The 25812-nt window shown below is 39.5% G+C and overlaps 1 protein-coding gene across 1 annotated transcript in view; it reads left to right on the top strand.

Moving 5' to 3' along the window:
- Positions 1-25812, top strand: part of LOC150075004 (uncharacterized) — a 1344778-nt gene that overhangs the window by 429934 nt on the left and 889032 nt on the right. Inside the window, exon 12 of the mRNA XM_090389033.1 lies at positions 22758-24285. Coding sequence (XP_090245159.1) covers positions 22758-24285 — 1528 coding nt within the window. The remainder of the gene's footprint in view (positions 1-22757; positions 24286-25812) is intronic.

Genomic DNA, 25812 nt, shown 5'->3' with positions numbered 1-25812 from the left:
TTTATCCTTGGCTGAAGTGACAACAGAATCATCTGGTTTGGTCAGAGGTGGGAGCAGAGATGGGCAAAATTTGTGGCCAATAGCTTTGGCAAGAGACCAGAATTCCCGGCTACCATTAGGGCAAGAAGCAAGTTTTCTACTCTTAGCCTGTTCAAACTCTAGTTTCGACTGATTAATAACTGCTTTACAATTGTTGCGAGCTTTGGTGTAGGCAGAAAGTAAAATTGAAGAATTAGAAACTAGTCAGTTACGATATGGAACGTTCTTATCCTGAACAGCCTTAGCACATTTATTGGAAAACTAAGGTTTAGATAAAGGACGAGATTAAAAGAATTTGGGATAAAGGATTCCATTCCTGCAGGAATAATTTCGCTGACACGATCTGAAGCAAACGTTGATATCAGACCTTTTGAAACAGTAATCCGACCAAGGAAAAGAAGAAAATAAATCTCGCAGGTCATCTCATTTTGCATTCTTGTAATGCCAAATAATACAAGGTTGGGAATACCCATGAGATAAAGGCTCCATTGGAGAAGAGACAGCCACCAAGTTGTGACCTGAAGTGCCTAAAGAACCACTCACTTCGACTATGTACTTAGAAGGGTTGTTTGTGAAAAAAAGATCAAGCGTGGTGGCTGTATGATTATGATTGTCCGGTATTCTTGTAGGTAAATGAACAATCTGTGCAAGGTCATTAGCAATTGCAAAAGCCTCAGCATCTCGACCAGCTGGGTCGGTATGACTAGAAAACGGAAGCCAGCTGGAGTTGTGAACATTCAAATCACCAAGGAAAATTACCTCACTGTTAGGAAAGTTGGACTGGGGAAAGTCAAATTGCAAAGAGAGGAAGTCAAAGAGCTCCAAGTGATTAATGGAGTTGGGACAACGGTAGAGACAACAGATGAATTTGATACAATGAGGTAGAGAGATTTTAAGCCAGAGAAAATCGAAAAGAGTAGATTCCAAATTACCAAGTCTCTGACAGGGAATATCGGAACGCACATATGCACAAGTACCACCTTTGAGGCGAAAGGAATCATACAGTGAATAATTTGGGCAACTGAAATGAGCAGTAGTTGAATCAACCGATAACTGAGATTCTGTCAGAAAAAGTACATGGGGTTTGGTAGACTGCTTCATCCGTGTCTCTCTTGATACGTAATTGTCTTCCCATCCTCTCGAGGGCCCTCTTTTTCCACTTCCGCTTATGATGGAGAATTCCCACTCAACCTGCGGAGGATGGCTTCTCTTACATCCTCCGTCGCTCTGTCTATACCTCCTTTCCTTTACCCTCTCCGGTACATCCTGTAATCCCTGTACCCTATTTTTCTTTTTTCTTTTTCTTTTTTTTTTTTTACTTGGTCTCTTTCCAGGAAGCTCAGGCGACCTGGATGAGACTAGCCAGAGAATTACGGGCAGCCTGGCTACCTCCTAGTGGTGTGTGCGGGCAACGTGGAGTCCGACCAGGGGCCCTGCGGCCAAAAGCCAGGAAACCCAACAGAACCCAGCACAATACTTCATTTACAACACAAAACATTTTTGTGGCTTTCACAGTGATACTGTTTGTCTCCACAGAGTTCATATGGCACAGATGTGGGAAACCACCGGAGGCGCCTTTCCCCCAATACTATGCACACTGCAAGTGGAAATGGACATCGTTGAGATTAGAATTGAGACCACGTATATTTGTGAAATGAATTTGTTTGGGAGGTTTAGATGTTTTCGCAGATAAGCTTACTCTGTTAGTTTGACAATTCATGGTGTGTTCAATAGTAAGAAACAGTGGGTGGGACATGCTGTATGAAGTAATGAAATTTTTGGATATGACATACACATAGTAAGAATATACCCAGATCCTTGGCATAACGTGACCTCCACAATGCCCCCCCCCCGCATACGCACTACTCGGGCTCCCTCTAGTCACTATCTGGCAGAGTAGAGGTAGCAAGATTATACACTAGCTGATCCGGAAGTCTCCAAGAGAATTACCATTAGGTTCGGTCCGGTGTACTAACTAGTGGCCGGCCTGTGAACACCGGTTTAGAGCTGTACCCTCAAAATGTAAGAAAGATTGGATCTTGCCATGATGTCCATCATAACCTGAAAAGTCAGCAGTCATAATGCCTAATGGAAGAGATGGGGAAGGGTTGACCGGAACTTAGCTCTCGAGACTAAATGTGGGTTCTACCACTTCAAGCCTCCAATAAGCAAAGTCGTGGTATTGCACCGGTTGATGAGAGTCATCTACCACCTAGTATTGCCTGATAACACAGAGGAGCGGCATTCCTCCGTGTGGTGTGGGCGCCACACCTCGACCCTTGCTTACGTTGGTTTATATCTAGATAGTCACCCACATGTGCTTGTGCATGGAAGTTATACCCAGGGTTACTAATAGTCCCTGCATCGTGAAGGTACAAGAGGATTTGGCTGTCACAGACCGTCCTGACTTCGCCGAAATTGGGTCTACTTGACTTGTATGTCATCCGAATATCAGTTTCATCAGCGTTTTAGACTCCCAGGTAGCCTGTACAGCTTGTCTGGCATATCTGAGAGAATGTCTGTGACATTCTCAAGGATCATTTAACTCCCTGTTAGAGTTTGATAAACATCTGGGCCTCTCCTCCTTCAATAACACCTCATGTGTGAATGTAGATGCAAAATACTCATTTAGTTTGGCAGCTACCTTAAGAATGGTCATCTACAATTGATATCAAGTGAACCAATGTGATTCATCCATTTCCTTTTAGAGTTTATATAAGTAAAGAAGTCTTTGTTATTTTTCTTAGCATCCTTTTCCAAATATTTCTCGTCATCTGCCTTCGGCTGCCTAACCTCCTTTGTGACTTTATTACAGACTATCTTATAGGCTTCTCTGTCGCCTGATAATTTATATGCATCGCATGCATTTTTATTCTCTCTACGAGTCTCATTAGTTCATCTGGCATCCATTTGGGTCTAAACTTAGAACTAACAATATCCTGGTCCTATTCCACCTTTTTGCACAATATATTTCCCGTTTCCCTTACAATTTAGTCACTGACAATAACTAGCTCCTGTGGGACCAGCGCATTCTGCCCTGAAGATTGCCGCTGTGTTGCGTGGTTCACAAGAGTGAGTTTTGGCATTGAGTTGGTCAGCTGAGAGCGTGATGGGACCTTCCATTTTAATTCCTCCGAGGGCATTTCCCCGACTCTTCAAAGTCTCCAATTATTGATATTATATAATGAATTTGTTGAGGCTGACTGACCAGAATTTGATCCATTAGCTTTGGCAGTAGAGCTTTCTACAGTGTTTTCAAGAGTGCAGATGCAGTAGATATAGGCCTATAGTGCTCCGTGTGGTTGGGATTTGTAATTTTTGGCATAGGGTTTATTGGTCTAAGTCAAGAAACCCGTGTATCCACACCCAGTGCTGTAGTCGTAAAATTATCAGAAGATATACCCTATGAAAATTACGTATGCAGATAGTACTGCGCTTATTAATCGAATTCCAGAGGATACATACAAAGGGTACTAGGAAAGTTTTGCAATATGACGCAACAATGAATCACAGGAAGCTGCTTGTTGCTGCATGTTGAGACATGTTCATATGTGCATAGTAGCCGCCGCGCCAAGTCGATGGGCTCAGTTATTCATTAGTAGTGAGAGTGTAAAGTGCTTGCGATGGCATCGTGGTCACGAAATGAGATAAGGACAGTTTTGCGGTATAATTTCGTGCGTGGTTTAACCATAGACCAGTGCTTAGAAGAAATGACTCTTGCACTAGATGATGATTGTCCACATCGTACAACGATATTCAGGTGGTATAGAGAATTCCAAAGGGGAAATTTCACTCTGGAGGATTCTGAGAGGCCGGGAAGGCCACGACCGTCAGTTACGGAGGAAAACGTTACTGCTGTGAGGAAAATGCTTGACGAAAACAGGCGAGTGACCTACCAACAGATAGAGGATACTTTGGGCCTAAATGCACCAGCAATTCGTTCGATTCTGCAAGATCATTTGCACGTGAAGAAACTTTGTTCTCTCTGGGTGCCGCATCAACTGACTGAAGAGCAGATGACACGACGTGTGACTTGGTGCCGGGAGATGTTAAAAAAGTTTGATAAGGGACAATCTCGGTATGTGAACAACATCGTGACAGGTGACGAGACTTGGCTGCACTATTACGATCTGCCGACCAAGGCTCAAAACAAAGTTTGGGTCTTTGATGATGACGACACACCCGTAATTGTCAGAAATTGTCCCGATCTGTAAAGAAGAAAATGATAGCTGTATTTTTCAAATCGAGTGGAATTGTGGAACGTGTCGTTTTGGACACGCAGAAGACAGTCACAGCTAAGTGGTATACTGAACAATGCCTGCCTAAAGTCATTGGATCTATGAAGAACCTGCGGCCAAAGTCAAGAATGGACACCTGGTACCTCCATCACGAAAATGCTCCAGCTCACCGCGCCAAAGCCTGCACCGAATATTTGACCACGACAGGACTGAAACTTCTCGAGTACCCTCCCTACAGTTCAGACCTTGCTCCCTGCGACTTTGCACTGTTCCCGCATGTGAAAATGAAGCTAAAAGGGAGGCGGTTTTCCAGTGATGAGGACCTTCTATGGACTTGGGACAACGAGTGTGCTTTACTCCCTAGTGAAACTTGGCAGAACTGGTTTAAAGATTGGTTTCGGAGGATGGAGAGGTGTATTGAATGTAGAGGAAATTACTTTGAAAAAATTAAATATACAAAGCTGTATTGCAAAACTTTCCTAGTACCCTTTGTATATACGGTACTGGTGTATACCAGTATTGTATATATGTACACGGAATATTTAATTACGTTTATATACGGCATATATATTAAAAATATTAAAACTATAAGTATTGCATAACAATCGAATTCTAATATATTTATTTTTTAAATTTTAGTAAACATTTTAATAATATTTGCTTTATCAAGTCTTTCAAAAATCAGAAGGCATATGCTATTCACCTAAAAAAAAAAAAAAAAAATCCAGAGGTATACGACAGATTTTTACACTACAGCCCTGGTCACACCGTAATTTGCAATATCCCCTCCTTTGTTGTCCAGAAAGTCCCTGCACAGCACAGAGGTGTCTTATTGTAATATAAATTTTTTTCCACAAAATCGAAGTCTAGAGGATATTCTTAAAATTCCTACAATTTTGACGATGTCACCCACTCCAAAAAAACAGAAGCAACCCGAGATCATGATGGAACAACCACGGTGCGTGACTGTGGGCACTAAACAATGTGGCACCATGTTTTTTTTTTTTTTTTTTCAGTTGATTATCTGACATAAACCCTACGCTTGGATCCGGATTCATCCGTCGACAGTACTCGTTTTCAATCTTCATCGACATTGTGCTAATGTTGATGGCTCTTACCCCAAGCCAACAATTTCTTCCGATTTTCTGGTTTTAATAAATGTTTTCGCACTACCACGCTGAAGTCTTTCTTGTTTAAGGCGAAGTTTTACAGTGGACACGGGAGTTTCTCTGTTCCTTTGAACTCAGCTCGGATTTTAGTCGTCGATTGCATTTAGAAATCAGTGTTATGGTATCTTGTGCTTTCGTTGTTACGTGCGGTCGTCCAGATCGTGGTTTGCCCTTTAAACTCCCAGTCTCCTTGAATCGTCGAATGGTAGTTTGTTCTTCTTTAAATGAAACATTTTTTTTTTTTTTTTGCCAGTACTTTTCATTGTTGTTGTTATTTGGTTTTTAGGAGCATTAGCAACTAAGGCCATATTGCTCCGGGAACATGCGGTGGTCATTCCCTGACCTTTCCGTATCCTCCGTATTTGGTGGTGACGGGCCCGAATCCCGGTCTAATCAAGAAGCGTGTGCTACGCACCGCTGCTCCTTCCCACCTGGCTACGGAGGCGCCTAATACTTTTCGTGGAATAACTTTCTTTATACAGAGTTATAATGGCACTTCTGTTTTCAACACTCAATTCCTCATCCCTTGCCAAATTTATCACGAATCACGAAACTTACACCAGTCACTCTTTCTGAATGGGTGTTCGATTTTGTAAGTTGCAGCTCTTGCTCCCCAATTTAATTATTGCAAAACACTCTAGAATTATTTATAATCTACAATCTTCTGTAATTTGTATAGTGGGAGGATTGTTTCAATATAATAATATTGAACCAATACTCTTTCACTTTAAACAATACAGTTCACTTTTGAATCTGCTACACCTTCCTGGAATATTTTCGAATATTTTAAAATTTTCTTAAATATTATTAATTTTTTTTTATTTTTATACATAATAGCAAATAGTTTAATAAAAATTGGTAAACAAGTTGGTCCATACAGTAATAAAATAATATATTTTATTGTTGCAACTAGTAAATTGTGTAGTACTCTGCTGGGCACGTGTTGCTTATACTTTTTTTTTTTTTTTTTTTTAATATTAATTTGATTATTTATCATTGAAAACTCCATAGACATTTATAAAAGTTCCACCGGCAAAGTTCCACAACCGTTCAGAATCGGAGATAAGAATTTTTTTTTCTTTGTTTTTTTTGGTACATATAATTACACCTATAATTTTATTTGTGTGATTTAGAAAGACTGTATGTTTACAATGCAAAAAAAAAAAAAAAAAAAAAAAAAGCGAAAGTTCACCCTAAATTAAACAGATTACTGAAATTTGAGCTAGAGTAATTGTATTTAATAAATACATGTACAGTAGCGCAAAAATCAGGTAGTTATGATCCGTTTTAAGTGTTTTGTTGCTTAAGGGAGCCCATCACGTATGACATCATGTATGACATACCAATGACTGTGTATGACGCTCTGTTTGACACACCAGACTCATGTATGACGGAAATCAAAACATGTTTGATTTTTAGTCGCGGTGTGTCATACATCGAGTTACAATATACTTGTACAATATACGAGTTACAATATAACACTGTTACAATATATTTGTAGACCAATACAGCTGAATTGGCCTACAATTGGTTTAGGTGAACGATTAGTACTTTTACTAATCGTTCAGCTAAACTACTTGTACACAAATTTCCATAAATTAAAACACTGTATTCAGCTTTGCTCATATCCCTTAATTATATATAATTTAAAACATATTCAGAATCTTTCTTTCAATCCGTTACTTCCTTTCTAACACATTATAGCTATTTGTACATCAGTTTCATCTATTACTCATTCCTTCGTTGCCCTTTCATTATACACTAATCCCTTTTTAACATAATAAACTCTGTTAGTATATCTAACTCAGAGATAAATTACCTTTCACTTTACTTTCTAGTGCTACCCCTCTTTCATTAATTACTCTACTATTTTACTAACAGTCCTTCTTGTTAACTTAGAATATACTTAATATATCGTTCACTTACTTCTATCTTCTTCTCCAGGGAGGTTTCAGGCTTTCATCTTAGGCTGTCCAGGCTGTCTTGTAGGGCTTTCCTTTTTGGTTTCCTTCATCTGCTTTCTCCTGAATCTGTTTCAGATAATTTTCCGGAACTCTTGGCTCGCATATCTGCACAATTGGACATTTCTCAATGGGCCGGATCCTAGACACAAATGTGGTCTCTTACACGACATTACTTCGGATGTACAGCTTGCGATTTCGTTGCTGGGCACACCAATCAACCGATGACTGCCTTCCATTTTTTGGGCACTCTGCTTTCCTTAGTGGCCGACAGGCTTTCTTTCCTTTCTTGGCTCACATATCTGCACAACTGGCTATTTCTCAATGGGCCGGATACTAGACACAAGTGTATGCTATTACAAGACATAACTTCAGTACAGCTTGCGATTTCGTTGCTGGGCACGCCGATCACCCGATGACTGCCTTCCACTTCTTGGGCACTCTGCTTTCCTTAATGGCGCACAGGCTTTCTTTTCTTTTCTTTCACTTTACCTTTAACTTAAACTTTAAACGCACGTTTCCCGTCTTCCATACTTCCAAAAAAAAACATCAGCACTTTCAGTTCGCAGTTACTCCAGTCCTCTACGCCTCACTACCCCTTTCTCTCACCCATTTTTTTCTTCTCTTCTTCATCTTGCTACCACAAGATGTGAACTCCGACCACCAAAAAATCTACTTCCACTTTCTCCCGCAACTCATGACTTTTTCTCCCTCGTTGGAACCTCTTCCCACAGAACTCTACCAATCCCAAGAATTCTCCTAACTCTCCCTCTTTCCTATTCGTGGAAAAAAAAAAAAAAAAAAAAATCATAACCTTTTGCCCCTTGTGCAAACCAAGCCCTTTTCCTGTAATTTTCTTGCCTAGTTCTCAAGGCAGCAAAAACGTTTCATGTTTCTGAACGTCTCCAAGGATAGCCATTTTAGTGTTTTCACCTTTGCGAAATGTTGTCAACTTACCAAAAAGTTGCCACAGTGACTCGGTCTTTTCCGACAAAAACACCAGCCTGTCCAGATGCCGCATACATCAAGCGTTCCTTAATCACCCGCATTTCTTAATCATGTTCCTTTCCTTAATCACACGTCTTGGATTCTACTTAATCACACGTCTGGCCCTCATTAAGCTGTATCAAGAGAGGAGTAGACCGATCGCTTACAATGGACCTAAAAAAGGACATACATGCATAGCAACAAAAGGGTCATATTCAACCAGGTTCGCAAGGCAGAAAGCTTTTGTGCTCCATGCAGAATGTACGCAGCATAAAAAACAAGCGTCACTCTCTCCAGACCCTCCTTTTTCGTGATGAGTTTTATATTATTTGTCATACTGAAACATGGCTATAGGCGGATAGGCAGCTTGATCTTGTGTCTCTGAACACTTCCTACAAGCACATTGGGAATTCAAGAAACACCAGACGGGGTGGTGGTGTAGAAATCTTTTTTAATGGTCATTTTCAGCCAATAAGGACAATGGTAAGCCAGTTGAACAACTTTGATGCAATCTGTACAACGCTGAGGAGTCCTCTTATTCAAATTCAGTTCTGTCTGGTTCACATCCCCCAGATCATAATGAAGACTAGATCTGAGCTGCACACCTGGTTGGCAAAAAATTTAGTACCTAGAACTCCAACTGTAGTTGCTGGTGATTTCAACTTGCCGATCCCAAAGCATGAAGATGCTCTTGTGGGCCTTGAGGTCACTCTTCAGGCAATTGACCGTAACACGGTTCTTAGCGCCGGCTACTAGAGGAGGCCAAGCGCTCGACCTAATATTCCATAACTTACCAGACATCAACCTCTTGCCTAGCAATTTCCAATTTCAATCGGATCACCTTCCAATTGCATGCCAGTTATCCATACATGGCAATTCCCCTGAGTTACCTAATGAGTATGCCGCTGAACTGCCTAGGGTTACATTCTCTACTAAATATCTCAAGCCGGACATCATTTTACAGTGCCTGAGTGGATTTGACTGGGGATGCCTCTATTCTGAGTCTATAGAGGATGCCACTATGGCGTTGTCGGAAAAATTGAAGTTAATTGCACTCTGTGGTGCAGCCAAGAAAGTTAGAATTTGTAGCAATTCGAATCGGTGTTTTAATAAGGAAACCAAGTTGGCCTTCATCAGGAAGCAGAAGGCCTACCGGAAATGGCAGAAATCTCAACTTTCCTCAGACCTCACTATATTTAAGCAAGAAAGAGCCTACTTCCTAAAAAGAAAAGGCAAGTCCTAAACCAAGCTGTTCTTGATAGGTGAAGAGGGGTAGAAGGATTCTATCACACTAGACAAAAACATCATATCATTGATAAAAAGCTTGTCCAGGAATGGGTACAGTGCAACCTCTGCAGGCAGATTTTCCAGATCCAGATTCCTCTCCCCCACAGGAGGACTGCTTACGTAGGGCACAGATGAATGACATAGAAATATCTAGAGAGAACCTGATTGATGTCATCAAAAAATTACCTAACAAAGCTACTGTAGGACCAGACAGTTTCCCATTATTCATAGTAAAAATATGCAGCACACACATTGTTGACCTTCTACTCCACATTTTCAGACGAATCTTACAATCTGCAATCTTTCCATCAATTTGGAGATCTTACCATGTAAAGCCTATTCCAAAGATTAGAAAACATAAATCTCCGAAATATCTGCGACCAATTTCCATCAGTTGCTCTTTACTTAAAATCTTTTAAAAAGCGATTCAGCCAGCAATTGCCCAGCACTGCTTTGGTCACAGGCCCGAGTACCGTCATACCACAACAACTACCAATCTTCTGGATACCCTCTTCAGAATCCAACAGGCCATCAACAAAAAATCCCAGATTTACATCCTCTTCCTAGACGTTAAATCGGCATACGATAGAATATACCTCCCAGCTCTCTTTACTATTCTGGAGAAGTACTTCGGTCTGGCAGATACCTTGCTACAGTTCTTTCCCCCACTCTTTTCCTCTTGTATATTAATGACCTTCTTCCATTGATTAGAAATCCTATGCATAGTTTTGCCGATGACAGCACATTGCATTCCATCTTCCATTTTGAGATACCTTGTCCTGCTCAATCAGCTTCAACTTCTTGAATATCCTCTTCCAATTCCTTAAAAAAAAAAAAAAAAAAAAATCCGAACAAAACAATGATAAAAACAAAAAAAAAAAAAAAATAAATAAATAAATAATAATTAATAAAAAAAAAGGAAATTAAACCTATCATCCTATGCGCTTCCCTTACCCGAAAGTACTATCCAGATGACCTTTGAATTTCCCCAAACTGTCGGCCTCTACCACCCATGGAGGCAACTTATTCCAGTAATTTATAACTCGCTGGCTAAAATAAAACTTCCTGCAGTCCAATTTAAACATTTCCCCCCGTAACTTGAATTTATGTCCCCTAGTTCTAGCATCATTTATAATCTTGAAATTTTCGTCCTCATTCATTTTACTGATGCCTCTCAGAGCCTTAAACACCTCAATCAAATCTCCTCTAAGGTGTCTAGTTTCCAAACTCTGCAACCCACACATTCGAAGTCTTTCTTCATAAGGACGCCCTTTTGCCAATCTCACCAGGCGAGTTACCCGCCTTTGCACCCTTTCAAGAAGCTCGATATCTTTCTTTAGGTGCGGTCTCCATACTTGAACACAGTATTCCAAAGTGTGGTCTAACATAAGCCTTATATAATGGGATTATCACGTCTCTATCTCTACTTGCAAAAGTTCGATAGATCATCGATAGGACACCATGGGCCTTCCTTGCAACCTGCCTACAATGCCCAGAGAACTTCATGTCTGACGGTATCGTAACACCCAAGTCCCTTTCCTCCAGTACTGGGTTTAGTTGAACTCCACCAAGTGAATAAGTTATTTTAGGATTACTGTTTTCCAGGTGTAATACCTTACACTTTGTTGGATTAAAGCATAGCTGCCATTTTTCTGACCATTCCTGAAGTCTATCTAGGTCTCTCTGAAGAAGCTCAGCTTGACAGTGATCATTAACTACTCTACCAATTTTAACATCATCTGCAAATTTAGACATCACGCCCTCTATCCCTTCATCAATGTCGTTTATGAAAATTAAAAACAACAGTGGTCCTAATACTGATCCTTGGGGAACCCCACTTCTTACATCAACCCAATCTGAGGAATAGCCATTTATCACAACCCTCTGCCTCCTGCCTTGAAGCCATCCTGCTATCTATCTATCTAAGGATTTTCCCAGTGATTCCAACCTGTTCCAGCTTATAAAGTAACCGCTGATGTGGGACTGAGTCAAAAGCTTTGCTGAAATCTAAATAAACAATGTCGAAATTATTCCTTAAATCCAGCTCGTGAGTGACCCTTTCGAAATAGCGAACCAGATTTGTTAAACATGATTTTCCCTTTACAAAACCATGCTGAGTATCCTTCAGAATTTCAATTCGATCCAAATGATCCTGAATTCCACCCTTGATCATTGCCTCTATGATTTTCCCTACTACTGAAATCAGACTGACAGGTCGATAATTTCCAACTTCACTTTTAGAGTCACCCTTATGTATGGGAGATACATTTGCACTTTTCCAATCCAAGGGAATCTCCCCGGAGTCTAGTGATGCTCGCATAATTAGCCTCAATGGTCAATGCACTCGCTTGCCGCCTCCCTTAAGATTATAGGGTATATTCCATCAACTCCAGGAGCCTTACTGGAATGTAGGCTCGAAAGTTTTTTCATTAAATAATCTTGCGAAATTTCAATATCATTAATTACATATTTTTTAACTTCGCTCCCACAATTTCCCATTGCCACAAAAGGTTTTTCTTTTGTAAATATCGATGCAAAATAACTGTTGAGTTCATCTGCAACGGCAGCTGGTGTATTTAATACTATCGTAAAAGCGTACCACAGTTCAAATGTATTCATTTTCTGTACGATATCTACCCAGTTAATAGAGGCCATGTAGTACCTTAAGGCATCGTAATTTCCTTTTCTGAAATTAAAACCCATTCCTTTGCCTTTTACTACTGCTACCTCTCTCGTCATCATCCACCGTAGAACTCCGTGATCACTTCCTGCTACTGGTTCCTCTACTGTCAGCCCTGTTATGTCATCTGATTCATGTGTGATGATGAGGTCTAGGATATTCTTTTCTCTAGTACTTACCCTGACATGTTGATACAAATAACAGTCATCTAACTGATTTAAAAATTTTGTTCCCCATGTCGAGTTTCCTTCCCATTTACTCCAATCAATTAGAGGCAAATTGAAATCACCCACAATAAGGCATTGACGCTTACTTGCCCATGCCATTTGCATGTAGAGGCTTTTGTCATAATCTTCACAATCACCTGGTCTGTAGATTACTCCTACTCGCATTATACCTTTGTTTCCAACTATCTCACACCATACAGACTCAATACTAGCATGTGAAATGTGTGAATCCGGGAAAGCTATCGTCGCACTCAGGCTGCTTCTGATAAGAAGCATTACCCCACCACCCCTTCTATCTACCCTATCCTTCCTAAATACATTATACAAGCCGTACATAAACTCATCCCCAATTTCCGGGTGGCACCACGTCTCTGTAAGCCCTATTATGTCCGCGTTACTTGTTTTAACCAGCAGTTCGAATTCGCTCATTTTATTGACGACACTTTTCTAACGTTACTGTATAAACAATTAAGATTTACTGTTCTTGTATATTTAACAACCTTAACACAACCCTTGAAGTTTTTTAGGCTCTCTTCCCTGATATTAGCTACCCGCTCACGTGAAACGTTTCTGCCCCCAGAACATCTAGATAATACGTCCAGTTGGGGTAATAGATAAGAACTCTTAAGGTATGTGGAAGAGTGTTGACCAATATTATCAGATAAACGCGTGTCAGTATTACCCACATCCCCCCTAACTAGCAGTTTCCCTGAACCTTTAAGGTATCCTCAATAATACTGGCAAAAATTTTGCACCACCTTTGTTTAAGTGTATCCCGTCTCTACAAAACAAATTCCTTCTACCTACAAGTGTGGGCCATGATGATAGAAATTAGTTGATTTCAATCCTTCTAAAACTCAGTCTTGTCTTATATCTTGCAAAAATGATTCTTCTGCTACTATGCTTATCTTTGGTGGCACTCCGATTTCTAGGCAAGTTGATATATCTCTTTTTGGGGATTACCCTAACGTCTAATCTCTCTTGGCACAAGCACATTACAAATATTGCTTCCTCTGCATCTAAAAAACTTGGTTTTCTCTTTCGCTCTCGGCGTTACTTTTCTTCCAAACAGCTGCTCACTCTGTACAAATCGCAAATCCATCATTCTATGGAACATTGTTCCCGTATCTGAGGCGGTTTCCCCAAAACTTCTCTCGGGCTTCTAGATTCCATTCAGAAGATGGCAGTTAGGTTAATTAATGACTCCTCTCTAACAGAGTCTCTCCACTCGCTGTCTCATAGACGTACTGTTTCTGCTGCATGCCTTTTCTACAGATACTTCCATGGGCACTGTTCTTCTGAATTGGCTTCTGTTATTCCCGCTCTCTCTTTCAAAACAGTCCGAACACGTGCCGCCACCAGCCAACATCCATTTACTGTCCAACTTCAAACTCTCAGAACCAACTTTTCATCTTCCTCGTTTATTCAATCAGCTGACGTTTTCTGGAACAACCTTGCTTCGTATGTCTTTTCTGAAAATTACAGTCTTCAGAAGTTCAAGTCTAATGGCAACAAATATCGTCTTTCATCTTCTCAACCTCCAACCCAAGCACGTTACTAAGTACTATAGGTTCTAATATATCAAAAGTGCAGGCCGGTGGAGGCGGTTGTATGGTGTGGGGCATGTTTCACTGCGGGAACGTGGACCTCTGGTGCATGTGGAACAACGTATCAGTGGTCTCCGCTATCGTCAACTGCTTGCTGACTGTGTACACCCCGCTATGTTACACTTTTTCCCGAATGGCGATGGTGTCTTTCAAGATGACAATGCGCCGAGCCATCAGGCACTTGTTGTGCAGGAATGGTTTGAGGAACACAGTTCTGTCTTCCAGCATATCGATTTGCCTCTGAACTTCCCCCATATCAATCCCATAGAGCACTTGGGAGAAACTATGGAAAGGCATATCAGGCGTCCTGGATACACCAATCACCTCCATACCTGCATTGCTCACCACATTACACACAGCTTGGTTGGCCATACCTCCCGAACCCTTCTGACATCTTGTTGAATCAATGCCACGTTAGATAGCTATTGTACTGATGGCAAAAGGAGGACCTACGGAGTATTAGGTAGGTGGTCATAATTCAGTGGTTACTCAGTGTATATTAAATGATGCATTCATATGTCAGAGTATATAACTTGAACTCGTATAAATTTCAGTCTATAATTTGTATATATTTATATAAATATGTGCCATATTAAAATATTTATTTATCTGAAATTGGTGTGGTTGGTTGTTATGTTCTGCCGCTTCATATACGCACACCCTAGAACTTCGAATCCCTGCGAAAATAGCAGTCAGAGTTGCGGTTTGGTCCACCCATGGAATAGGGTTGAATAGGGTTCGAAGCCGATTACACTCCACAAAATCTATTATTAAAAAAAAAAAAAATTACAATCTAGAAAAAATATACGTAGCAGACAGACCGCAATTGTCTTATAAATGTGTATATACTGGCGACTACACACTGCTCTGGGAGTTTTCAGAATCTTCCCAGTACAAAGCCTGTATGTAGAAGCAGATGAGCCTCCGTTGTATCTTTATCGGAAGACGCTTCAGCAACTTAACCCATATTGCGCCGTAGATAAAATATGTCTGTAAATTGCGTGATCGTTCTGTGGTCGCTTTGCTGTTTGCTGGTTTCGAATTTCCAGGAGATAAGACCATACTCCCCTCGTCTGAGACCGACTAATTTAGCCAGGTTGTGAAAAAAAGCCCAAAAAATTTCCTCATCATTGACGGGATTCGAATTCGGGTCTTTTCCACTCGCTGTGGGGAGGATGGTGGTTATACCAACTGTTTTACCCACAAGGGCTCGCTAGTTGGAGATATCTCTAAAATAGCACATGGGATTCCTTTTATATCAGTAAGCTAAATCAAACCGACTTGCTTCTCTCCGATTAGCAAAAATGGCCTGCGTCTAGAATATTCAACGAGTCAACATATTTCAGGATACAACCTTGTTAGCTGCGTCTTGGAATGTTTCCCTGTATCCTGTGATGACAATTTTCAACAGTGGGGGAAAAAATGTTGTGTCTCCTTATAATGTAAAACAATCACACACAACTTATTCAAATTTTTAACTTCCATACCTGTGAAATCTATACGAAGGCTTAAAAGCTGGCATATGATTTGATGGTGCTGCAGTCTATTTCTTACTTCAATCTCACCCCCAATTGACCATTCCCACTTAATGTTCCTACTGTCAGACCGTAAATGTACTTTTAAAAGGCTTTCTGACCTTCGGCAACCTTTAAATCTGTCCCATATTTTGTTGAAATGAGTCTAACCTCGATGACCTATTTCTGTCTCTGAAGTGCATCCAGAGAAAATATGCTTTTCGCATATTTTCTAATACTTCTAGTAAGATATACTTGTTAGATATGTGAAAAGAAATTAATTATCTAGCAATTAATAATAATTAGTTAATAGCAATAGTTATTAAGTAATTGGTTGATAAATGATACTTAGGAATTTACTTTTCTCTTCTGTTAATCACAGTATAAACAAAAATGTAGTTAATTTATGTACAATATTCTAGCAGCCACCGATCGAAAGGGAAGGGGGATTGAAATTTGGAAAATTAACGAAATTTTCTGAAGAAAAGTCCCTTCTTGTATAAAGTGAATGAAACGGTTGAAGAAAAAAGTATAACTATAAAATGTCAGTGAGACAGTAGGTCTCATTTCAGACAAATTTGTAACTTAACTTATATAACTTATATAAACAGAATAAAATATTCAGAAGTGAAAGGCTCAGGCGAACCAGCAAGATGAGATATCTCCTTTACGCTTTAAATCTCTCACTAACTGAAATTAATTTTGAAAAGAACCTCATTTATACGACAGGCTGGTGTTAACTGGTGGACACCAATATGGCAAAGCCAAACTCAAAATAAGCTTTTTCAAATAAAGAAAACGCCATAGTACAGGCATTCCAGCTCCCGATTTTTTATGAAACCCCCAAACACGAAAGGTATCAAAACCTATAGTACTTAGTACCGTGCATGGGTTGAAGGAGAAGTATGGGGGGGGGGATGCCGGAAACTTTCCTCTAGAGACTAAACATGGGTTTCACCACTTCAAGCCTCCAATAAGCAAAGTGGTGGTATTTCACCGGTTGATGAAAGTCATCTACCAACAGAGAGAGAAGAGTTTTTCTTGCGAGGACGCGCATTGGCACACGCATCTCACCCACCTTCACTTGTTGACAGGGGACGATCCCCCTCACTGTTTTCACTGCTTCTCCCTACTGACACACGGGCGGGCGGTGACGCAGCGGCCAAAATGTGAGTAGTGAACTGTACCAGCGCCGCGGCACCGCCGTGTTTGAGCAGTAGGCCAGTACATGTACACTGTTTAAGCAATGGTTAGTGCACAAGCGCATCTATCACTAAGAAATGGCAGCCAAAGATTTTGACGTAGAGTTATTTATTGATGAGATTAGGAAATATCCAGAGATTTTGGAACATTTCCAGTGATGAAGAAAGGAAAGATACAGAAAAGACAATAGTAGAATTTATGAAAGCGCCCATCCCTTGTCTAACTCCTCCTGAATTTGATGAGGACAAGGCATTTTTCGATTCACTAATTCCGACCATAAAAAGTTCAGTGTTCATCAAATAACAGTGTACTTGAATTAAGGAGGGAGGTATTAAACCTGGTCAGAATAATTAGATTGTCAGCAAGCCAATCTCCTCATCCAACTAATTTTTCTCAGTATCATCCACATTATCATCATCCCTCGCATCAGTATCATCCTGCTTCTCCTTACCAGGCTTATCCATCGCAAAGTTCTTCTCCATCCCCACCAGTTCCGAATCTATATAGTTCCAATCCCTAATCAACTTGCAGGTAACCATCCCAGACACCGATGACCCCGTTTCTCCTAGCAATACCACTGCATTCTTTGAAGATAGCACAGAACTGACAGATTTTTTTCTTTATATTAGTTGTACTTATACTTAAAAATAAAAGAATAATTTTTGAAAGGGTTTTTGCATTACACTTACAGCCAACATTTCTACCGGAAGTATTGCAAATCTAATGTTTGTATCTTTCTGCCTTGATTACATCACATTCTTGCTGTTACTTCATCGAATGACTTTATGCTCATTCAAAAATAGTTGAAACATTTTGTTTCTTCGTTTCTTAAATCTAAAAACAAACTTGAAAATGCACCCACCTTTCAGAAGGCATTTACAAACAAAAGGATTAACCTCATTATGTCATCTTTTTCTTAAGAAATAACCTATTCTCCAAATAAGCAATTAGATTGCTTTTTTACAGTCAATTTCCATTAATTGAAACATCACTTCCGTGACTTAACGAAGATTAAGAACAGAGCTGGACCCGAAGATCGAGAGACCAAATACTTGAGTTAGGGAAAGTTCGGTCCTGAGCAGTCAGCGAAAAAACAATCGTCGGCGTTGTTTTGCTGCTGTGTATGCACGGCTGTTCAGCGTCACCGGTGTGTCCATTGACGCTCGCGTGCACTGAGCCTTATACAAACATCTCTGAACACATGCCTAGGAAAAATTATTGCATTCGCATAATTACTGTGAGAGGTAGAATTTCACCTCAATTTCCCTTTTGCCAGGAAACTCCAGTAAAACAAACAAACTTAATGGAGTGGGAGCGGGGTTGCCACATATATAAAGAAAATAGTAATAGTAATAGAGGCATGTGATACAAGAAAGCAAGCGTATGAGCTTATGTAGCATCAGCAAAAAAAAAAAAAAAACACACAACCATTCCCTCCAAATGTTTGTTCAGTTCCGTCTTGAATTTTTATTTAAGCCATAAACTTCCACAACGACAGATTGAAGTTTGTTCCAGCATTTAACCACCCGCTGGCTAAAGGTAAATTTCCGCACATCTATTCTACAATTGTCTTTCCTGAATTTGATCATTCCCCTTAGGTTCGTAATCTGAACAAGTGGAAGAATTCCATCAGCATTCAGAGTGCTCAACCCATTCAAGGCATTATACACCTCAATCAGATCACATTGTAGGTGCCTAGTCTCCAACCGCTGCAATTTGCAGAACTTAAACTTCTCTTGCTAAGAGGACCCCTTCATTCCCCTCACCAATCTTGTTGCCCTTCTCTGTACACGCTCAAGCAACTCTACATCCTTCCTAAAACGAGGCCTCCAGACCTGTACGCAGTACTCAAAGCGTGGCCTGACCATTGCCTTATACAGAGGGATAATCACCTCCTTTTCCCTGCTAGCAAAATTCCTATGTATCATTGACAATACACTATGAGCTACTCTTGCAGCCTGTCTGCATTGCTCAGAGAACTTCATATCTGACTGCATAATTACTTCCAGGTCTTTTTCATTTTCTACCACCCTAAGTGTAGTATCACACAGTTGGAAGCTTGGTACGTTCCTATGGAGTTACTTCTATCCATATGCAGTACTTTGCATTTGTCAATGTTAAACTTCAGTTGCGACTTCTCAGCCCATCTGCCCAAATTTTCTAGATGCTGTTGCAGTAGCACACTGTCATCAACAACCTTGCCAACCTTTGTATCATCTGCAAACTTCGATACTAAGCCTGTTATACATTCATCAGTATCACTGAGAAATACAGGTAGGTCTCGACTTTACGAGTTAATTCGTTCCTAGCGCGTGCTCGTAAAGCGGGAATTAAATACCATAGACATAGAAGGCTGCCGTAGCCTAGTGGTCAGGCGCGCGGGTACATAAGTACACGTGCCTTGAGTGACCGGGGTTCAAGCCCGTGACTACTGAATACGGTGCTGTTTCTTGTATTCTATCCTGTGAACTCCTCTGACCGTTTGGTCGTCCCGGAGTATAAGCAGAAAATTTATTTATTTATTTATTTATAAGGTTAAAATAGGGGTTACATTCTCAACAATGAAATTAGTTAGCTAATTAGTTTATGGTTAAACAATGATTGATTTATTCAAATACTGTAAATGAAAACGTAGCCTGTAAAATCAAGCAAATTATAATAATAGAGAAATTATTTACGACTTACAAATGTTAAAGAATGTTTATTATTCTTCTTCTTCATCATCGACTAAATGCACACTCGTTGATCACTCATTATTGGCTCGGCATTCGTTGGTTTGTTGCACAAGGAGTCGTCTTCTGCAGAAATGGCGTTTGTTTCCAAGATAATCTTCTCTTTTAATTATAAATTTCACGATTGCATGCATAAGCATTTTTTAACGGCACACACAAATTGCAACTAACACGATTCTCGTACAGTAACAAGTTTACGAAGCTTAAAAAAAAAAAAAAGGAATGAAGAGAAGATTCTGAAAATTTATTTACGTTTTTTATACGATTGAAGATTTCAGTAAAGGGGAAACGTTTCACCATAATAACGTAAAAAATCACACAATTCCAGCTATCAGGTATTTTCGCAAATGCAAGGAGATCGAGTTTACTACCCGTTTATAATTGTTTGCAATAACAGAAAAGCCCAATAAACCGGAAAGTACAAATTGTTTTTATTGTTTTATGGTCGTGACCTCCAGAAATGTGCTTTAGAAAAATATCACAAAGGCGTTAAAATTGATTCTTATAACGGAACATTTGATAACGATGAAAGCGTAGTGAATTTTAATGATTTGAATTGGTAACTAATACAATTTACAAACCACGCTCAGGACCTTAAGGTGACCTTAAAAATGACATTTTAGAGAGATAAATAGCTTAGTTATACAGCGAAAATTTCTACTTCCAATATCTTGAAATGAATTACCCAAAAAAATTGTGTTAATGGGTTCACATTACGATATTTTAACGATAGGATGGTGTCTCTGGAATTGATTAATATCGTAAAGCGGGGTACACTGTATTGTATAGCTACGTACGTGGTTTGGAATGCAGTATTTATGAATGTTTAACATTAATTTTTTGCAATTAATGTTCATATTTTCGATTTTGTTGATACTTGATACTTGTGGAAAAAAAACTCGTAAACCCGAGAACTCGTAAAGCGAGAACTGTCTGTATACAAAACTGTCTGTATGTTATTAATGGAGTCCCCTGTGGGACTCCATTAATAACATTAGTCCACGAAGGGCAGCATCCACTGATTACCACCCTCTGTCTTCTCCCACTCAACCACCCTTTTATTCATTGTAGCAACTTACCCTTAATACCATTCTGCTCCAATTTGTACAGTAGTCTTCCATGCGCAACAATATCAAAAGCTTTCCTGAAATCCAAGTATATGATATCAAATTTATTTTTTGCATCCAGTTCCTTTGTAACCATATCGAAGTATCCAGTCAAATTTGTCAGACAAGACTTTCCCTTAACAAACCCATGCTGTGTCTGAATAATTAGTGCAGTCTTGTCTAGATGATCCTGCAATGCATCTTTAACCAGTGACTCCGTTATTTTAACCGGAACAGAAGTTTAACTAATTGGTCTGTAATTACTAGTGTCACCCTTCGATCCCCCTTTGTGAATTTGGGATAGAATTGCACATCTGCAGTCCATGGGGACATCCCCTGAGTCCAAAGATGCTCTGATAATTATGGCTAAGGGTTTGCTTAGTTCCTTTGCCGCCTCCTTTAATATAACTGGATTGATCCCATCCGTCCCAGGTGTCTTGTTTATGTTTAAATTCAGCAATTTCGCCTTGCTCCCAGTTATTACAAAATCATTAAGCACCCTGTTACAATTTGATAAACTTCTGGCATTTTCTTTCCTTAATAACTCCTCACGTGTGAATGTAGATGCAAAATACTCATTCAGTTTGTTTGCTATCTGAGCAGGATCATCAACAGTCGAACCATCGATATCAAGCGGACCAATCTGATTCATCCCCTTCCTTTTAGAATTTATATAAGTAAAGAAATCCTTGCTGTTTATCTTAGTATCCTTTGCCGATGATTTCTCTTAATCTGGCTTCGCTTGCCTAACCTCCTTTGTCACTTGATTACAGACTAGCTTATATCTGCTATAGGCTTCTGTGTCACCTGATAATTTTTCTTTTTATTTATATAGCATATATTAAGTCACTGCCTCTGGCATGAAATCTGCCGATCGCTTTTTCAGTCACTTCTAATAGAGATAGAAGGCTGAAACGTTGTACATATTCCTAATTCGCGTGATAATAAATTCTCTCAAAATTTGAGCTAAATCTATCAAGCGGTGCATCGTGCAGCCATTGCATGTCGTATATCGACTACCTGGATTTATACCTGACCCGGATTTCGGACCTTTACCCCACTTCTTATCTGGTTAGAAGGGTGTAATTTTGTAAACAATCTCTTTTGACGTGATAATGTTTCCAATTAAATTTGGACTAATCCATCGCATGATCCACTGTGCAGCTCTTACATGCCTCATATCAGCTACTTGCTTTGCATAGTTGTATGCATGTAATACATACATATGTAAAGCGAGCAAGATTTTATCGTCTATCCTTGCATTGTGTAAAAATATTTTGTTGGTGAAAAATCTTATCACATAAATTTTCAATCATACTTTATTATAAAAAGTGTATGAAAATTTCTATTCATAAAAGATAATAAAAATAAAAAAATAAAAAATAATATAAAAAACAAGTTTTTCAAAAATATACCTTAATTCTGATCAAATATAAGGTGTGGCCTTTACCGTTTTTTTAAATGAGGCATTTTATGTTGCAGGGGTAAAGGCCACACCTTATATTATATTTTATCGGAATTGAGGTATATTTTTGAAAAACTTGTTTTATATTATTATTTTTTTAGTTAAATAAGCAGTTAATTTAATAAATAAAAATCGAATACGGAATAAAAATAGAATTTTTATTTTAATAAATAATATCAAATATAACGCACTCCAAACATTACCTAAGTTCCTTAGCGTAGTTCAGACGTACCGTTGATGAAAATTATTATTAAATTGTGCTTATGATTTCCATATTTGCTCCCACTTGGGTCCTAATAACTTCAAATGCGCAAAAAAAAAAAAAAAAAAGTTCCCAAGCGCACTGACTTAGCTCTCTATCTCCGGCAGTGATATATTTTGCAGATATGAATTTCGAAGTATGTTTTAAAACTCGACATATTTTCTTTTAAAATACATTTATTTAAAAAAAAATTTCAGGATATGTACATTTGCTTTAAGCATTATTTAAGCTTAAATACGAGTACGTCAAAACGTAATTTTTTTTCCAATATATTTTGTAGTTTCGACGACAGCAGCTCTATCAGCAGTGGTATCAGTGACACATTTGCGGAGCTTAGCACGGATGACAATTTTACAGGATCTTCTGTGAGTTCTGATACAAATGTTTATGGAAGTCTGAAACGAACACCCCGGAGTATAACGCCGAAATTGTCTCTAGCTTCTGGCGGGGAGAAAAGCAGCAACCGGAAGATAACTGCAATTGGATGCGAAAGTCAGGGAGGTGGTAGCAGTAAAATTTCAGGAGGGAAGTCATCATCTATCAAGAAAACGGATAGCTCCATGCAAACAGAATCTAGTGCATTTCATCATATATCGTCAAGCGCTTGGAAAAAATATTTGCAGCAGCAACACGACCACCATTCCCGGTCTACGCACGAGAAACTAAAAGATGCCGAAAGTGCAAAATTAAAAGACAAGAAAAGCAATAAGGTGGATACCATCTCTTCAGGTAAAAAGGGTACAGGCCATGGGAACCTGGAAAAACACAACGAATCTCACAAATCAAAGCATAAAACGATCGGCTTGAAGCAAGAGGATAACAAAAGTCGAGCTCTGAGTGAAGTTGAAAACTTTAGTGAGAAAAGTATAAGGAACGCCAGAAGTAACAGCCCTAAATCAGGAAAAGGTAGCTGCGAGTCTCTCTCTGCTCAAGTAGTTCGCGGTAATGGCGAATCAAGGAAAGGACAAAGCTCTCGAACCGTTGCTACAGCAACAAGCCAAGTCCACGCCACTTCCAAACGTCCTCCAAGCACATCAAGCGTTGCTTCTAATGGAAGCGGGAAAACTATCAGTTCGAAAGTATCCACGGCTACAGGAAGCAAGAAGTCTCCTCTTGAAAAACACTCTGAGGTAGGAAAATGTAATGACTCTAGAGACCCTGATCGGAAGGATAATCCAGACATGCAACGACCTCACGTTCAAATATCGGCCTCATCACGATCCGCAGTGTCTACCGCGCCGTCTATCGGTGGAGGTTCAGGACCGCCTACTGCAGCCAGCAGCAACAGCGGAAAGGGAACACTGGAAAGGAAAGGAAAGGTTAAAGTATGCGCTAATACGCAAACTACAGTGAATGATTTATACATGACAACTAATGCACCCCATTCTGACAGTGAGTACAGTTCTCTAGGGCGCAAATGTCCTCCTAAACAATATTATATGACCTCACCCACTATAGGCTTAAAGGAACGAGTGTATGGAACTCGCTCTGTGCTTAACGGTTCACCCACACCTATGTCTGATTATGTTTTATTACCTGGGCTACACACAACTTCTCGTTCGTCTTATGGACCTCGTTTATCAGCTCCTCTGAAATCCACTGACTGTGATAATTATGTTTCCCTAGATCAAAGTTCTTCCACAGTTGTGTCGTCTGTTCCAAGCACTTATTCATGGCTTCGGCACAGTCCCAGTTGCGGAACTTCTGTAGCCTCTGCTCCATCCGCTCGCCACTGTAGTGCAGGTTTACTAACAGAAGCAGAGAGCATGGAGTCGTTGTCCTCTGCTGCATCTAGTATACATGCTCAAGTAAGTGAAATGTTTTCACTTTATAGTATATACATGCGGTATTTATAATGAGCATTGCTTCTTCCATATAATTTATATATATATATAATTCTTGATCTTGTTACCAAACAGAGGCAGATATTAGGAGAGTTTTTCTTTTTTAAAATTTTTATTTCATTATTACCGCTATTTTTTAAAATTTTCTCGTTATAAAAACCTTTCAACTCAATATTCATATTTCTGTAATGTATAATAACAGAATAATAGTTGCTGAAATTCCTACTATTTCACTGTAAATATTAAGTAAATTTTCTTATCGGAATTGTATACAATAGATATATTGTGAACAATTATCTATTCTGAAATTTGCTTAATAACAGCAGACAGCAGACTAAATAAGTAAAGCAATAGCGATCCTCACTAATAACATGATTAATATATTTTTATTCCTAACCTTTTGGGGGGAGGGAAGAGGGTAAAATAATAATAAAAAAAGCAGAACAATTTATAATGGTAAAACTTTATGGTAAAATTTGAATTATATTATATTTGTTGTAAAATATTGTAAAATACTTTTACAACACTTCTTTAAAATGCACGTCTTATTTCATATTTTATTTAATACAGTTTGACACTGTTGCATATGGAAGATTACTGTACAAATTAGAGCAGTATGGTATTAAGGGTAAGCAAGTTGCTACAATGGTTGCTACAATGGGTGGTTGAGTGGGAGAAGACAGAGTGGTAATCTATGGACGCTGCTCTTCGTGGACTAATATTATTAGTGGAGTCCCACAGGGTTCGGTGTTGGGCCCACTGTTGTTTTGTATATTTATCAGTGATATTGATGAAGGGATATCAGAATTAGTGTCGAAGTTAGCAGATGATACAAAGGTTGGCGGGGTGCTAATGACACTAATGACAGTGTGCTACTGAAACAGGATCTAGAAAATTAGGCAGGTGGGCTGAGCCGTGAAGTGGCAACTAAAGTTTAACATTGACAAATGCAAAGTATTGAATATAGGAGAAGTTACCCTAGAGAAATGTAGCAACTGCGTGGTACTACACTTAGGGTGGTAGAAAATGAAAAAGACCTGGGAGTGATTGTGCAGTCAGATATGAAATTTTCTGCCAGCCAGAAAATGACAGGCAGCCAGAGCAGGTCATGGGGTTTTGTAAATGATTTACAGGACTTTTGCTAGCACGGAAAAGGAGATGGTTATCCCTTTTTATAAGGCAATGGCCAGGCCACGCCTTGAGTACTGCGTACAGGTCTAGAAGCCTCACTTTAGGAAGGATGTAGAGTTGCTTAAGCATGTACAGAGAAGGGCAACAGAGAAGGGTGAGGGGAACGAAGTTTCTTGGTCCTCTTACCAAGAAAGGCTTAAGTTCTGCAAACTGCAGCGGCACCTGCGAGGTGATCTTTTACCAGACATCATTACCTGGAAATGATTAATAACTACAATCAAAATGATGACTGGCATGATATCATCATCATGCTTTTGAAGCTTTGTGAGTGGCACATCCCGCCATCTGCCTTAAGAGGAA

The sequence above is a fragment of the Mastigoproctus giganteus genome, chromosome 14 (genome assembly GCF_048544385.1).
Source record: "Mastigoproctus giganteus isolate SK-2022 chromosome 14, ASM4854438v1, whole genome shotgun sequence".
In the NCBI taxonomy this organism is placed as follows: domain Eukaryota; kingdom Metazoa; phylum Arthropoda; class Arachnida; order Uropygi; family Thelyphonidae; genus Mastigoproctus; species Mastigoproctus giganteus.
Note: the sequence above shows the minus strand (reverse complement) of the source record. Positions and strands in the feature narration are given on the sequence as shown.